At 46.6% G+C, this 14,230-nt stretch overlaps 1 protein-coding gene across 1 annotated transcript in view; it reads right to left on the bottom strand.

Moving 5' to 3' along the window:
• SMC2 (structural maintenance of chromosomes 2) overlaps positions 1–7,592 on the bottom strand; it is a 30,113-nt gene extending 22,521 nt beyond the window's left edge. The window contains exons 1-4 of the mRNA XM_084834680.1: positions 7,520–7,592; positions 3,794–4,005; positions 2,116–2,265; positions 1,775–1,897 (exon numbers count right to left, since the gene is read on the bottom strand). Coding sequence (XP_084690806.1) covers positions 1,775–1,897; positions 2,116–2,265; positions 3,794–3,961 — 441 coding nt within the window. The 5' untranslated portion in view covers positions 3,962–4,005; positions 7,520–7,592. The remainder of the gene's footprint in view (positions 1–1,774; positions 1,898–2,115; positions 2,266–3,793; positions 4,006–7,519) is intronic.
• Positions 7,593–14,230: the final 6,638 nt, after the last annotated feature.

Here is a 14,230-nt window from a genome sequence, read left to right as displayed (position 1 = left end):
ACTTAGTAGTTGTTGCTGAACTGTGGGTTGTTTGTTGAACTGTGGGTTAGCATATTGTTTGAACCCAGGACATTTTCTGCAGGTTGGCTTGTTAACCATGAAGTGTGGCTTATTTTTCTTTAAAAAGCCACCTTGAGTACCCATGGTTTATTGTTAGGTTGTTTGGGGTGGTTAACAAGCCACCCTGCAGAAAATGTACTGGGTTCAGACAACATGCTAACCCACAATTCAACAACCACACTCAACCACTGAGCGTGGGTTAGCGTGTTGTGTGAACAGCCCCCAATTGTGTCAGAGCTACTGCTTTCATAGTAGCAAATTGTGGGGCAGAGCTCCCTTGGAGGGAAGTAAGGAACATCTAGAGGGGGGCAGACATTGTCAGGCAGGATTAGGATTCTGAATGAAGTAGTAATCTTCTGTTCACATCAGCCAAGACTTGCGTAGATTGAGTGCCCCTGGCGCTGATCCAGCAATGGATTTCTGGAGGTGACTAAACCCTCCCTGCCCCCATATCACAATGTGATTTAGAAGGAAGAAAGTTTTGGAAGCGCTGCTTTTGCTCTTATGTTCTCTTTTGCAGTTTAATAAGGGGGTCAGAGATATCCGTGTTCTTATTCCCTCTAATGTCAGTGTTGGGGCTAGATCTCCAGCCACAAATCTTCACACTGCATGCACCCAACTGTGATCACTGCATCATTGCACACTCATGAGTGGAACAGTGGACCAATCCTGGGCTGAATGGGGAAAGAAACTAAAGTAAGCTTAGAATGTAGAGGCAGTGCTCAGAAACTGAGAAGCTTCACATTAAAGGGATGTTCACAAGGAATGTTAATTTTAGATCAGGCAAAGGTTTTTGTTTAGTAGCTTTGTTGCTGAAAATTTACATTTATTTCTGAAATAGGTTTGGTCTCACTCTTGTCAACTGAAAGTGTATTTCATAGTTTCACTTATTTTTAGTTTTCAACAGACAAAATATCTGTCCTATGATAGAGGCGGACTAGGACTGGGGAGATCCGGGTTCTAGTCCCTACTCTGCCATGAAGCTCACTGGGTGACTTTGTGCCAGTCACTGATGCACAGCATAACCTACTCCACAGGGTTGATGTGAAGATAAAGCATATCATGTACACCACCTTGGGGAAAAGGCGGGGTATAAATTGAAATAATAATAATGATGGTGATGAAGAAGAAGAATTGCAACTATCTACCAATCAATTCTTTCTGCAAAAAGCCTACGTTCATGAAAATAAGATAAACAGTTTTATATTTAGTTAGTGTCACTTGAGTGTCACAACAGATGAGCATTTAAAACTACTTATTTAGATAGCTCAATTCCATGCATATTTATTTGCACGTCCAAGCCATTTCAATATTGATTGATTCTATTAAGATCTAAAGATTGTAACTAAGACAGCAAAAGGGCTCTTAACAAATGTTCCAGTACATAGCATGGATAGGAATTCGAAATAAGAAATGGAACAATTGGTGCTCTTCGAAAGTAGTCGAGGAAGTTTCCACTCAAGTCACCACATTTTTAATAGGAAACTCAAGGAGACTGGGTGCAGTATAAGGGGCTTAAAAATTTAAACACAATCCTATGAATGTCTACTCAAAATAAAGTCCCACTGGGTTCAATGGGCCTTACTCCCAAGTAGGTATGCACAGGATTGATGTCTGAGTCTCTGCCAGCAGATTTACAACCTAAAATTACAATAAGAAAGAGAGGAGAAAGGGGAGCGAATGATGACCAGGTGCATAACCAGATATACTCTACCTGCATGATAAGAAAGTGAGGGTTATTGACATTCAGTCCAACAGAGCAGAAGAGATCCTGTACTCTAGTATTGTTTGCATTCACACCATTGATTAGGTATTTATTTCTGCCTCCAATCACCACCTTAAGGAAAGAAACAAAGGTCCATTATGTAACAAAACATAGTACTTCCCCTCCCCCATCTGATATTATACTGCTCAGGCAAGTGGACCACTTGGCATGTGCGGCCAGATGTGCCAAAAAATCACAAGGATTTCATCATACACCTTCTGAATGTTTTTATTTGCGCAATTCTCCGTTAAGGATATAACACATACAGAAGTGTCTAGAACCTGGCTCACCTGTCTTGTGACGGTAATCTCATCATGATTCTCAAAGCCTAGTGGACTCTGCTTCTTATCAAAATTATCAAAGGTGATCGATACAGTAGCCTTAGTAATCCCAGCCTGGCCATTTTTGTAAACCAGGTCTTGCAAATTGGAAGCTCGTACCTGAAAATGTTGAAGAGGTCACAGTCATTCCCATGTAAATCAATAGGACAAACTAGAGGGCAGGCTTAGGCCACTGGGATGCAGCTAAGAACAACTTCACCTGTGGTTCGCACTTAATTAGCATGCTATAGATCCTCCAGACACTTTCTGGGAGTCAGAAAAATATTTTGTCAGTCAACCAAGTTTATACAAAATTGACAAGTGAAACACATTTTAAGGGGTGGGTAGGATGGAGGACATTAAGAGTAATATAGTTAAAATGGGTCAGTCTCATGATACAATTTGTGGAAGTTATTACGTATAGCTCAACAGCAGTTTCAAAAAATTGCTTCGCATTGTGAGGCCAAGGGCCATTTCACATACTTTCTATAAAATGTTTTATCCATCTCTTCTCCCATAATGAGTAAGAATTCTAGCTCCAAAAACATTAGATATAGCAGGAAATGACTTCTCTGTAATATAATTGTACTTTAATTAGACCAATTCTGCCGATATTTGTACATGGAGGGAGCAATCTTATGGGGATAGGAAGCCACGTCTGAACTTGGAGGAGGCTGCCTATCCAATGCAGGGCGAGCGGAGCACGGAGGGGATCTTCTCTGCAATCTGTCTGCCCTGCATTAGTGGCTAGACAGGACTTCGGAGCGGCGGTAGCAGCTCGGGGGGGGGGGAGGGCTGGGTGACGCATAGGAGGTGTTGTACTTCTGCACTCCTTGCCCCTGGGAACACCCCCTTTTGCCCTGCATGGGAACGATCCGCACCACCTATGAGGCTGTGGGGTGGGGAGGTGGTTTCCGGGGAACCGAACAATCCTATGGCCATCTAGCTGTTGTCTAGCAGCCATAGGATTATGCCTTAAGTGACCAATCCACAAACCATCCGAACTGTCATAAGTAGTCTTGTCTCAGTCACCTTCACCAAATTGGTGCCCTCCAGCTGTGTTGGGTTACAATTCCATCATCCTCAGCCAACTTGGTCAATGCTATTTCTGTCTTGAGAGAACGGACTTGAACCTCTTGCCAATCATAGCTACACATGTCTACAAAATCTGATTTTTAGTTGTGTGGGTCTGAGCGGGTCAAAGATAGATTAAGAACCAAACTACCTTCCTGTTTTGTTTTTACATATTGCACTGTCAACATGCACTGTCAGCATGTAACATCCTTATTTCATTCATCACCATACCACCACAGTAAAATAGATATTTGTTTAGTTTTATTGAACAGAAACTGAAAGCAGCCCAAGGGATCTACAGCAAAGCTCGGACCAGGGAGAAAGGCCAGAATCTGAGCCTCAATGCTATCCATGGGACCAATAGTTTTATGCTGTAATAATTACATATTAGTAGGAGGAATTTTGAATCTAATCAGAAGAGTGACTAAGATTTTCTAGCACTTATTTTAGATTTTAAAAAGCTAACCACACCACAGAACCCTTTTATTGTGAGCCTAAAGCTCACCATAAAACAAGACATAGCTATTAGGAGAGGAAGTTTTGCTTACAGTAGATATCTGAGGCATATACTCACCTGTGATAGATTGGTGATGCCCAGTAAGAAACAGATAGAGTCCAGGATATTTGATTTGCCACTTCCATTTAAGCCAGTAATGGCATTGAAGAGTGGGTCAAAGTCATTAACCTCTGTCCTTTGAGCATAAGATTTGAAACCCTCAAGGACAATCGATTTGATGTACATTTTAATTGTTTTCCCTGGAGATTCCAAGCAAACCTGCTTGCAACCTATGCAAAAATATGGTCAATTTATAATTTTGTGGTTTATCAGAACATGTATACATACATTCATTGGTCACAATCCAGCAAGTGGTAGTCATGACAAGTGTTGCAATCTCTCATTTGGGAGCGAGTCTCATCAGATTCATTGAGGCTTACTTTTAAGTCATTATGGATAGTAGCGCTCTACCATGGGGGTGGGACTCAAAAGCCTGAATTCAATTTTGGAGAAGCTCTTGGGGACCGCATTCCAGTGGTGGGTAGGGCTGAAGATGCCAACATATTGTAGCTTAAAGCCATTACTGCCAGCAATTAAGTCTAAAGAGGCATTTCAACCTTTTAGAATGGGGAAAATAACTATACAAAAGCCTGGAAATCACCAAATGATTGGAAGTTGGGGGAAAGGGCGTGACCATCCGGGGAATCCTGGGGGGCTGAATTGGGACCCCAGGAAGGGTGGAGTTGGTCCCTGGTCCCGAGGCTCCTGACCACTGATCTACTTCTCCCACTGATTGAACAGAATGAGATTCACTCGGGGTTCAAGTCTCAAGTGATTTCAAGGTTAGGAGATTCGGAACATTATCGCACCACATAGGCTTTAGGGGTAACTACCATTTACTGGATTGTAGCTAGAGAGAGCATATACACCTGACAGCCAAAAGAAATAAATGTGAATTCAAAAGCATACATTTCCCAAAGACATGCAATAAAAATATGTGTGATCATGCTGGTACCCTCCAAATGTTTTGGACTTCAATTCCCATCAGCTCTAGACAGCATGGCCAATGGTCAGGAATGCTGTGAGCTACAGTTCATACAACATATGGAGGGCACCAGGCTGGGGAAGGCTGCTGTAGGATCTGATGGACCTGTAAGCCAATTAATATGCTTGCTCTCCTATTTTTATATGAAGGGCATGTCCTGTGTTATTTATATGGGCATTTATAAACTCAGGTAGGATGAATCAAGAAACTTCCTACTAGATGACAGATAGCTAGCTACTTTTGTGGTTATTATAGTTTTAAATTTTAAATATATTATGCATTATAACTGTATTCCCCTATGAACTTCAAGTATGGATGGAAAAGCAGAAAATAAATAAAAGTAAAGTATGGCATGGGGGAGAATTGCAAGAGGACAGACTGCAGAGGACCTGATTTAGCCAGTAGGCTTATGCTTCCTTGTACCTGATATAGTGAGTAGTTGACATGTTGTTCCCCGGGGATATATTGATTTGATAATTAAATCTAAACTAGAATCAGTATATTTACTTAAAAGAATTAGCAGACCAGGGTTGCTAAATATTATTTAGCTTAAAACAAAATCACTAACATGGATGTAATTTCAGCTGTTAAAAACAATACAGCAAGTATTCAGCGATGCAAACAAGATCAGAAATAAGGGTTATTAGCAAAAAAAATAAAAATAAAAACCATGGTGTTTTTAAAAGGAACTTTTTAAGCATCTGCAGTTGGGTCCATGAGCAGAAACCAATACTATGTCCTAAGGCATAAAATAAAATGCCCAGTGCTGTGCAATAGGCTTGAACGTGTGAAACTCAGGTTCAAATCCCTGCTCAGCTATGTCATTTTCAGTTGTGGAATCCCACTTGTGGAATTTTCTCCTCAGGGAAGGTCACCTGGTACTGTGTTAATGTCATACTATGTTAAAGTCTTTTAGAAGCCAGGCAAAGGCCTTTTTCCCAAGGATTAAAAAATAATTGTGTGTGTGTGTATGTGTGTGTGCGTATAATTTGTGATTGTTTACAACACCAAAGGCAGTGCTAGAATAGTTTTATTGTTATTGTAAACCACCTTGGAAACTCTGAATTTAAGGATGGTATAAAAATGCTATAAATAAACTAAGGGCGCAATCCTATGCATGGTTTAGTCAGAGAAAAGGCCTACAACTTTTAGCTGGCTGGGGAATGCTGGAAGTTGTAGGCATTTTCTCTGACTAAACACGCATAGGATTGCACCCTAAATAAATAAAGCTCACCGGAACACCAAATATTACAAGATCATTGTGAAGATAAAATGGGATAACTATATTCATACCGCCCTGAGCACCTGGAAGGAAGAGTGGTGTACAAATATAACTAAAGTAAATAAATGATACTTTTGGAAAGTGGACCTTCACAACAAAAGGTGCTGTTCATAAAGAATTCCCAAATCAAGCTGTCAAGAATAAAGAGAAGTATAGAACAGTAGCTGCTGAAATATTCTCCATTGTGTTCAAATAGCTATAATGTAGGAACCTGACAAAAAACGCTGTCTCGCTTCAGGCACATCTCATGTAAATACTACAAGGAGGAGTAAAGACTGGCATCTTAACCATCTGCACTTATTATCACAAGATTGTAACTGGAGAAAGCTACTGGGCAAGCACAAAAAATTCAAAATGTTAAGGATACAAACTATGCTAAAGTCATCATGTTAAGTTCTTCCTGTTCCCCCTTAACTGGCACAACTTGGAATTTCCTTAACAAGAAAAGTTTCAAAATTTGTAATGTTTATAAGAGTGATTACTATGTTGATCTGTTGTTGATCTATTCAGCTAATACTGAGCTGGTTGGGAGGTGAGGTGGTTTTTGAGTCACACAGAATTCCATCACAAAAGGGGAAGGGAATTCTGTTTTACCAGAAAATAACTCAACCAACGGGGGGGGGGGGGAGAATTGAGGGGAAAATCCTCCTCTAAGCTGCTCTAGATCCTATCTGTCACCCAGTGAAGACTGGCTTTCACTGCTGTATTACAAAACCTGCTCTTCCCATCTTTGCCTCCCATAGAGAATTAAGACAAAAGGCACAGAAGTCTTAGATCACCAAGGCTGCAACCCCGCACACTCACCTAGAAGCAAGCTCTGCTTAACAGCGTGGGGCTTACTTTCAAGTAAGGATGCACAAGACCAGAATGCAGGATTACAACCCTTACAGGGCTTAACTAGAGCTATTAAAATCAGCAGGATGCACTGCCAAGTAAACATCAGGATACCATTTTAGGTGGGGAATGTACTCCGCCTAGGGCCGTCACAGACCTGCCTTTTATATTTCACGGGCATTTCGGTCTACAGCTTACTGCAGCTTTCCCCAACCAGGTGCCCGCTAGATGTTTTGAACCACGGCTCCCACCACCGCTGAACATCGGCCATCCTGTCTGGGGCTGACGGGAGGTGAAGTCCAAAACGCTTGGAGGGCGCCAAGTCGTGGAAGGCTGGCTGGCTTGTATCCGTGCGTAGTTATTCCCATGGAGCTGCACGGGTCCCCCCCCCCTCTCTTTCGAAGGCGTGTTTAGTATCGCGGCTTGGGGCCGAGAACTGTCACAGCGCAGCAGCCCACAGCGCGGGCCCAACCGACAGGGCTGCTGCTGGAGACAGCGCACGCGAGGCGCCTGGAGCGCTTAACGGCGCTGCAGAAACGCTAGATCATGCTGAAAAGGCGCGGCGCTCGCTGCATCTGGCGCAGCGGAGTCTAGTCTGCGAAAGCTTATCAGGTAAACAAGGGGGCCACCCGCGCGCTCTCACCGCCCGCCCGAGCCCCGGCTCTGCCGCCGCCGCCGCCGCCCTTCCTCCGGGCTCCCTTCTCCTTCCTGCGCTTGAATTTTGGCGCGCGTCGGGAGGGCCCTCTCCTCCGGCTCGCGCAACGCCCCCTCAAGAGGTGGCCCACTCGCTGCCTGATTTTTGTCGCGTTTAATTCGTCGACGGCGAGCCAGGCCCCCGCGCGGACAACTACATCCCCCAAAGGCGAGATCGCGCCGGGCCTTCCCGTCGGCTACAAAAAGGGGCGGACGGGGCGGAGGCGCCCGTTTTGCCCGAGGGGAAAGGCCCGGCTGGGGGTGTGTGGGTGTTAAGCAGCGCAGGAAAGGCCCCGTGGCAGCTTCGGAGGTTGGCGCTGCGTGTTTTCCTAAATTATAAGCCTAACGCTGTTACCTATGAACGGAGGATCTATTCCTCCAGGAATCTAGAGTAGTTTGCAGTCCCTGGTCTTCAGTTCTTGTAGCAGCCGCTACTCCAGTATTTGTATTTACATACTTTTGCAAAGTACTGGAAACGGCTGAAAGGCAGTATGTGGAGTCTGAAATGCATACTTAATAAATAAAATGATGAGAGAAGGTGGGTTTTCAGGGGAACTTGACCATTGGAGTCCATCCCTGGCCCTTTCATACCTTAAGGCAAGTTACATGAAAATATGCCTCCTCTTCTGTTATTGTAATTATTATTATTTGACAACTTCCTCATAAAAGACTAGAGGCATCACACAAAACAATTTAAAAGAGCTAAAAGCAAAAGTATTTGAAACGTGAGTGTTCCATGTAGCATATTAGCATATACTACTGTCCTGCACTGGATTCTGAAGCAAGTTGTAAATATGATGGCAGTTATGTTTTAAAAAGCATGTTTAGTCTTAGAAAAAGTTCCTGCTTCTGGCCAAATGAGAGGCCAGGCAGGCGACAGTGGAGCCAACAAAGTTTTATTGATCGTTTTGCAAAACAGGTACAGAGCAGTCTGGATCCAGAGCGTGGCACGCCCAACCCTTTTATAGTCACTCATAACAGCTCAGTATTTTTCCAACAGCTCTCTCTCTGCGCATGCTCTCGGCTTAAGCTGACCCATTGGTCATGTGCCATGCTTGCGTAACCGAGTCACCAGCTACTTGCGGCGTTTTTTCTTTTTATCTAACACTCCCCCCTTTAAGTCTTTTATTCATGTCTCACAGCTTGGTCTTTGCAGTCCGAGTGCTTCCATTATCTAAAGTGGGGTTGGGAGGCCGGATTCTATTTGAACCTCCCACTGAATGAGAGCAAAATGTCCTATCAGTGATCTGACCCAATCGCTTGTCAGGGTATAGGATTTCCTGCCTTTATACCTTTGCCGGCCCCTTTCGGGGTATTGGATTTGGCTGACGTACCTTCATTTGGCCCTCTGCCCCTATTACACAAACACCTTGATTGTCAATACGCAATCCCCCCATGAATCTCAAGTTCGGCTGAGTCGGACCTTGGCCTTCCCCAAGTGTTGGAATTTGTAAATAACAGGCGATTGTGGCTCCTGGGTGGTCTCTTCGCCTGTGTCCCTGGCAGCTTCCGGGTGAGTGCCAGGGAGCAGAGGGTTGTTGTTTCTGCCTGTGTCCCCCTGTTCTTTCCGGGTAACAGGAGGAGACAGGGGCCTCCGGAAAGGTTTTATCCGACTGCACTGGGTCCACTTACTAGATCCTAGAAGTTTTACACATGAGTGACTAGTAGGTCCCACTAAGTAAGGCCCCTCCCACCCCTCCTTTAGAGATTCTTTATTCCACTTTTTCAACAGCACCTCGTCCCCTGGTTGAAATTGGTGGATTGGTGCATCAAACGGTAGCCTCTGGAACGGCACAGAATAGGCTCGTAGCTGCGAGAGAACAGACTGCAGAGTAGTTAATTGCCCCCTCAGCATCTGATCCCCCAGTTCCCATTTAACCTCTTCTCTTCTCCCGCAATGCACCCGGGGGGGAGACCCAAACATTAATTCAAAGGGAGAAAGTTTTATGCCCTTTCTGGGCATTCTTCAAACTGTTGTTAGGGCGATGGGCAGGGCTTCGACCCACGTGAGCTTAACTCCTCTCTGGAGCTTAGTTAAAGTCTCTTTGAGGCTATGGTTGGCCCTTTCAACCTGGCCACTGGCTTGGGGTCTCCAGGGGCAATGGAGATGCCAATCTATCCCTAGGGCTTGGGCCAGTCCTTGGGTAATGGTGGAAGTAAAGTGCGAATCCTGGTCTGACTCAGTAGTCTCGGGCAAAGAAAACCGTGGTAATACCTCCTGCAATAATTTGGAGACAACAGTTTTCGCCTGGCAATTTTTACATGGGAATGCCTCTATCCATCCTGTCATTTGACACACAATGACGAGCAGATATCTGTGACCCCTGCAAGGTGGCATTTCAGCAGAATCAATCTGAACCCTTTGGAAGGGATAATATGCCCAGGGCCTTCCCCCGTTAGGCAGAGGAGGCGGTTTTGCAGGGTTAGTTTTCTGGCAGATTTCACAAGCTGATGCTAGCCGATGGGCGCGGACTGTCAGACCTGGGGAAATAAACAGTCTTTTACAGTACTCAATCATGGCTGAGGCTCCTGGATGTCCGAGGGAGTGATGCACCTGTTCCAAGACAGCCTTCTGGAGGGTCTGTGGTAGAAGTAACCTCTCATCTGTGATCTGGATCCACCCATCGGCTCGGGGATGTACTCCGTGTTCTTGCGCCATTTGCAGCTCAGAGGAGGAATATGTAGGTGGGTCCTCCTGCCCCAGTATGACTAGAAATACCCCTTGAGCTCCCTCTTGGGCTGCTCTCTTCGCCGCCTCGTCTGCTTTTTGATTACCTCTCCTCCATTTGTCCTTCTTCTCTTTTCCGTGGGCTCGGATGTGGACGACGGCTACTTGTAGGGGCAGTTGAAGTGCATCAAGGAGACTTACTATTAGGCCCCCGCTGGCCACCGGGGACCCGTTAGCTGTGAGGAAGCCTCTTTCCTTCCATAACTGTCCATGGGCGTGCACGATGGCAAAGCGTTTTTGCTATCAGTGTAGATATTAATTCGCTTTCCTTTTCCAGCTTGAAGAGCTCTCGTCAAGGCCACCAACTCAGCGGATTGGGCGGAAAAATGTGGTGGTAGCCGTTCTTCATGTATGCTCTCATCTTGAGTGACGACTGCCGCCCCTGTGTACCGTTTTCCGTTTAGCATGTAACTGGACCCGTCAACAAACAAATCCTCGACCCCTTCGATTGGCTCATCCTCTAGGTCAGGTCAGCCTTTTGTATCTAAGTCCAGTATCTCGAGGCAATCATGATCGGGTGGTCCGGGCTTATCTGGACCCTGGAGTATTGGCAATAGTGCGGCGATGTTAAAGCTGGAACAAGCCTTGAAAGTAAGGCTCTCATTCAGGAGCAGGCTTATCTCATATCTAGAGTGCCTGGCAGGGTTGAGGAATTTGCTTCCTACTCCGGATCCCAGGATCTGCGGCACACCGTGGGGGACCCAAATTTCAGTGGGTCCTCCCATCGTCATTTTCTCTGCCTCTGTGTTGATCAAGTCCGTGGCAACCACAGCTCTAAGGCAGCTTGGCCAGCCCCTTGCCACAACATCTAGGACCTTGGAATAGTATTCCACGGGCCTCCAGGCTGGCCCTTTCTTCTGGCAGAGAACCCCTGAAGCTATTCCCTTATTTTGTGTACATAGAGCCTAAAGGGTCGGTTGGGGTTCGGTATAGCCAGAGCGGGTGGAGTTACAAGGGCAGCTTTGAGACTGAGAAAAGCCTTATTCATTTCTTTGGTCCATCTCCATTCCTTTAGTCTGTCTTTTTGCAGCGCTTCATATAGTGGTCGCGCTATTTCTCCATACTCTGCGATCCATAATCGACAGAACCCAGTCAGTCCCAGGTAGGCCCGTAGTTCACGAGGAGAGGTGGGGGCGGGACAAGTGCAGATGACCTCAACCCTGTTTTGGCTCAAACTTCGTGTCCCCTTCATTAGTTGGTATCCGAGAAACTTCATGACTTGCTGAACTAGCAGCACTTTGTCTCTGGATACCTTGTAGCCCCCTTCGGCCAGATGATTTAGGAGGGAGATCGACCCTTCTAAACATTCGTCCTTGGTATGGGATGAAATCAGGAGGTCATCACAATATTGCAAAAGATTTATCTCAGGGTGTCGGTGGACCCATGGCCCTAAATCCTTCTGAAGCTGTTGGCCAAAGACGACAGGCGATAGGTTAAGTCCCTGGGGAATCACTGTCCATGTTAGTTGAACCTTCGCCTCGTCTTTTGGGTCCTCCCACTGAAAGGCAAATAACGGCCTCGAGTCTGGGTGTAGTGGGATACTGAAGAAAGCATCTTTCAGATCTCTGCTGGTAAACTACTCATGGCTTTCTGAAATTTTTGTCAAGAGAGGGTGTGGGCTTGGCACCACAGGATAGGGGGCTTCTATCTGCTGGTTAATGAGGCGGAGGTCTTGCACCAGTCGATACCTTTTTCCTTTGGGTACCGCAAGGATGGGGGTGTTGTAAGGGGACATTATCTCGATTAGGCGTCCCTCTTTTTGCAGCCTTGATATTACTGGCTGTAGTCCCATCTTTCCCTGTCGCGAGGGGGTGTATTGCTTCACATGAACTGGCCTGGCTCCTGGTTTAAGGGGTACTCTGTAAGGTGCGGCTGTCTTGGTTTGGGCCGCCCCCCCCTTTCGAGCCCAAACCAGGGGATGAACTCGGTTTTCTATGTGTTTCCATTCTTCCCTCTCCTCTGCATGGAGCTCCAGCATAGCATTTAAGAGTGCCATCTGATAATTACTACTTTGCTGTTTGGGGAGCCGCACCTCCATTTTTCCATCTGGGGTAAATGCAATTTCGAGTTGGAGTTTAGCCAATAGGCCCCTCCCTAATAATGCCACCGGACAAGAGGGGGTACAGATAAAACACATGCTCTAAATGGGTGTTTCCAACCTTAGTGAGGAGTGGCTGGGACAAGGGCACCCGGGCGGCTCTCCCTTCAACGCCCATTGTGGTGGTAGTCCCTCCTGTTCCTCCTGGTGGTTGAGTAAGGGGAAGGACGGACAGGGTGGCCCCTGTGTCTATGAGGGCATCGTAAGGACAGCCCCCAACCTTAATTTTGACCATGGGGTCCCTCCTAGCCTCTGTTATGGCCAGGAGGGGGCCGGGCCCCGGTCCGTCCTGGTCCTCCCTAACATGGAGGACCCCCTGTGCTCCTCCCTTGGCGTCCTCCCTCTCTTTTCGTTTTAACGCTTCACATTCACGTTTCCAATGTCCAGTTTTCTTACAGAAGGCACACTGGTCCTTCCCAAGGGGAGGCCCCTTTCTCTTTCCTTTCCCTCTCCTTCCTTCCTCTTTCTTCCTCCCCTTTAAACACAGCTGCAATAAGCTTTGCCTGCCGTTTTTCGCACACTTTCTCTTCTTTGCGTCGCTCGTATACCTTTTGGGCCACTTCCACTAACACTCCCAGGTCCGCTGCCAGCCCCCCTTCGACTTTTTGCAATTTCTTCCTAATGTCTTGGCAACTATTACCCACGAACTGAGTCGTGAGAATTCTCAAATTATTGGGGTCACTCAGGTCAATGTCTGTATATTTCTGAAAGGCTTCTCTCAACCTCTGAAGGAAGGCTGCGGGCGACTCGTTTTTGTCTTGTTTTAATGTTAAAACCTTTTGTAATTGGGGGGCCTTTCGTGCAGCTTGTCTCATGCCCGCTAAAATGAGCCGAAAATACTCGGCATGCCGTTGCCTTCGGGCAGCGGTGGTTACTCCCCAATCGGGCCACCCTAGGGGCAGCACCGCTACTATTTCATCTTCAGCTGCTTGGGGGCGTTCCTCCCTAAGCTTGGCACATGCCCCGGCAAGAATAGTGGGCTTCTGGCTGAGAAAGCAAGTATTCAATAAGAGTTGGGTATCGTCCCAAGTGGGGTTGTGAGTGAGTCTCACGTTTTCCATTAAAGATAGGAGTGGTCCGGGATCCTCATCAAAAGGGGTGTTGAATTGCTTCCAATTGTACAAGTCAGATGTTGTAAAAGGGACATATACGAACATAGTCCCTTGGGGATGTTGAGCAGTGGGATCCGGGACCTCCCTTATGGGGAGCGTCAGCTTGGTTGGTGGTTGCGGATCTTTCCGCAGATTATAAATGGAACCTCCCTTTTCCCCTCTACTCTCTGGGCTATCTGCCTTTTGTAGGACGGGTCCCACTCCCCCCCCAATCATCTTTAGGGCTCTCTCAAGTACCTCTACACGCTGTTGGAGGCCATGGCGGTCCTCCGTCACGAGATCACGATCTCCTACCTCCTCACTGAGCAAGTTTTCCGCTGAGGGGGAGGGAGGGCCAACCAGATGGGGCCGCGTGGCGCCAGACACGGCCGTTCCATAGGGTGGGGGAAGTAATGGGTCCTCCTGCGCCGTGGGTAAGGCAACCGGCGGCTTTTGTTTTTTGACATGTCTAGTAGTCATTACGGGGAGGACCAAGGACGTACATTTTACCACCCAAGTCGCCGGCTTTCCTTCTAAGGGCACATTCGTTGCCCAAGCGTCAATGTAGGGGAACTGGTCCCAACCTCCCCTTTGGGTGATTATCACATGCACAGCGGATACAATTTTTGGGTCGAAGGACCCCTTGGGCAGCCACCGTGGTTCTAATACTGGCCACTCCTGGGTACAAAGAAGGACGAGACCGTCCTTCGTCATTTTTGTTCCATAATCTTGCTTAAATTTATT

Source organism: Heloderma suspectum, chromosome 2 (assembly GCF_057233095.1).
Source record: "Heloderma suspectum isolate Gila_16-S chromosome 2, 16-S_ref, whole genome shotgun sequence".
In the NCBI taxonomy this organism is placed as follows: domain Eukaryota; kingdom Metazoa; phylum Chordata; class Lepidosauria; order Squamata; family Helodermatidae; genus Heloderma; species Heloderma suspectum.
The sequence above is the reverse complement of the archived record's forward strand: the minus strand, read 5'-3'. Positions and strand labels throughout refer to the sequence as shown.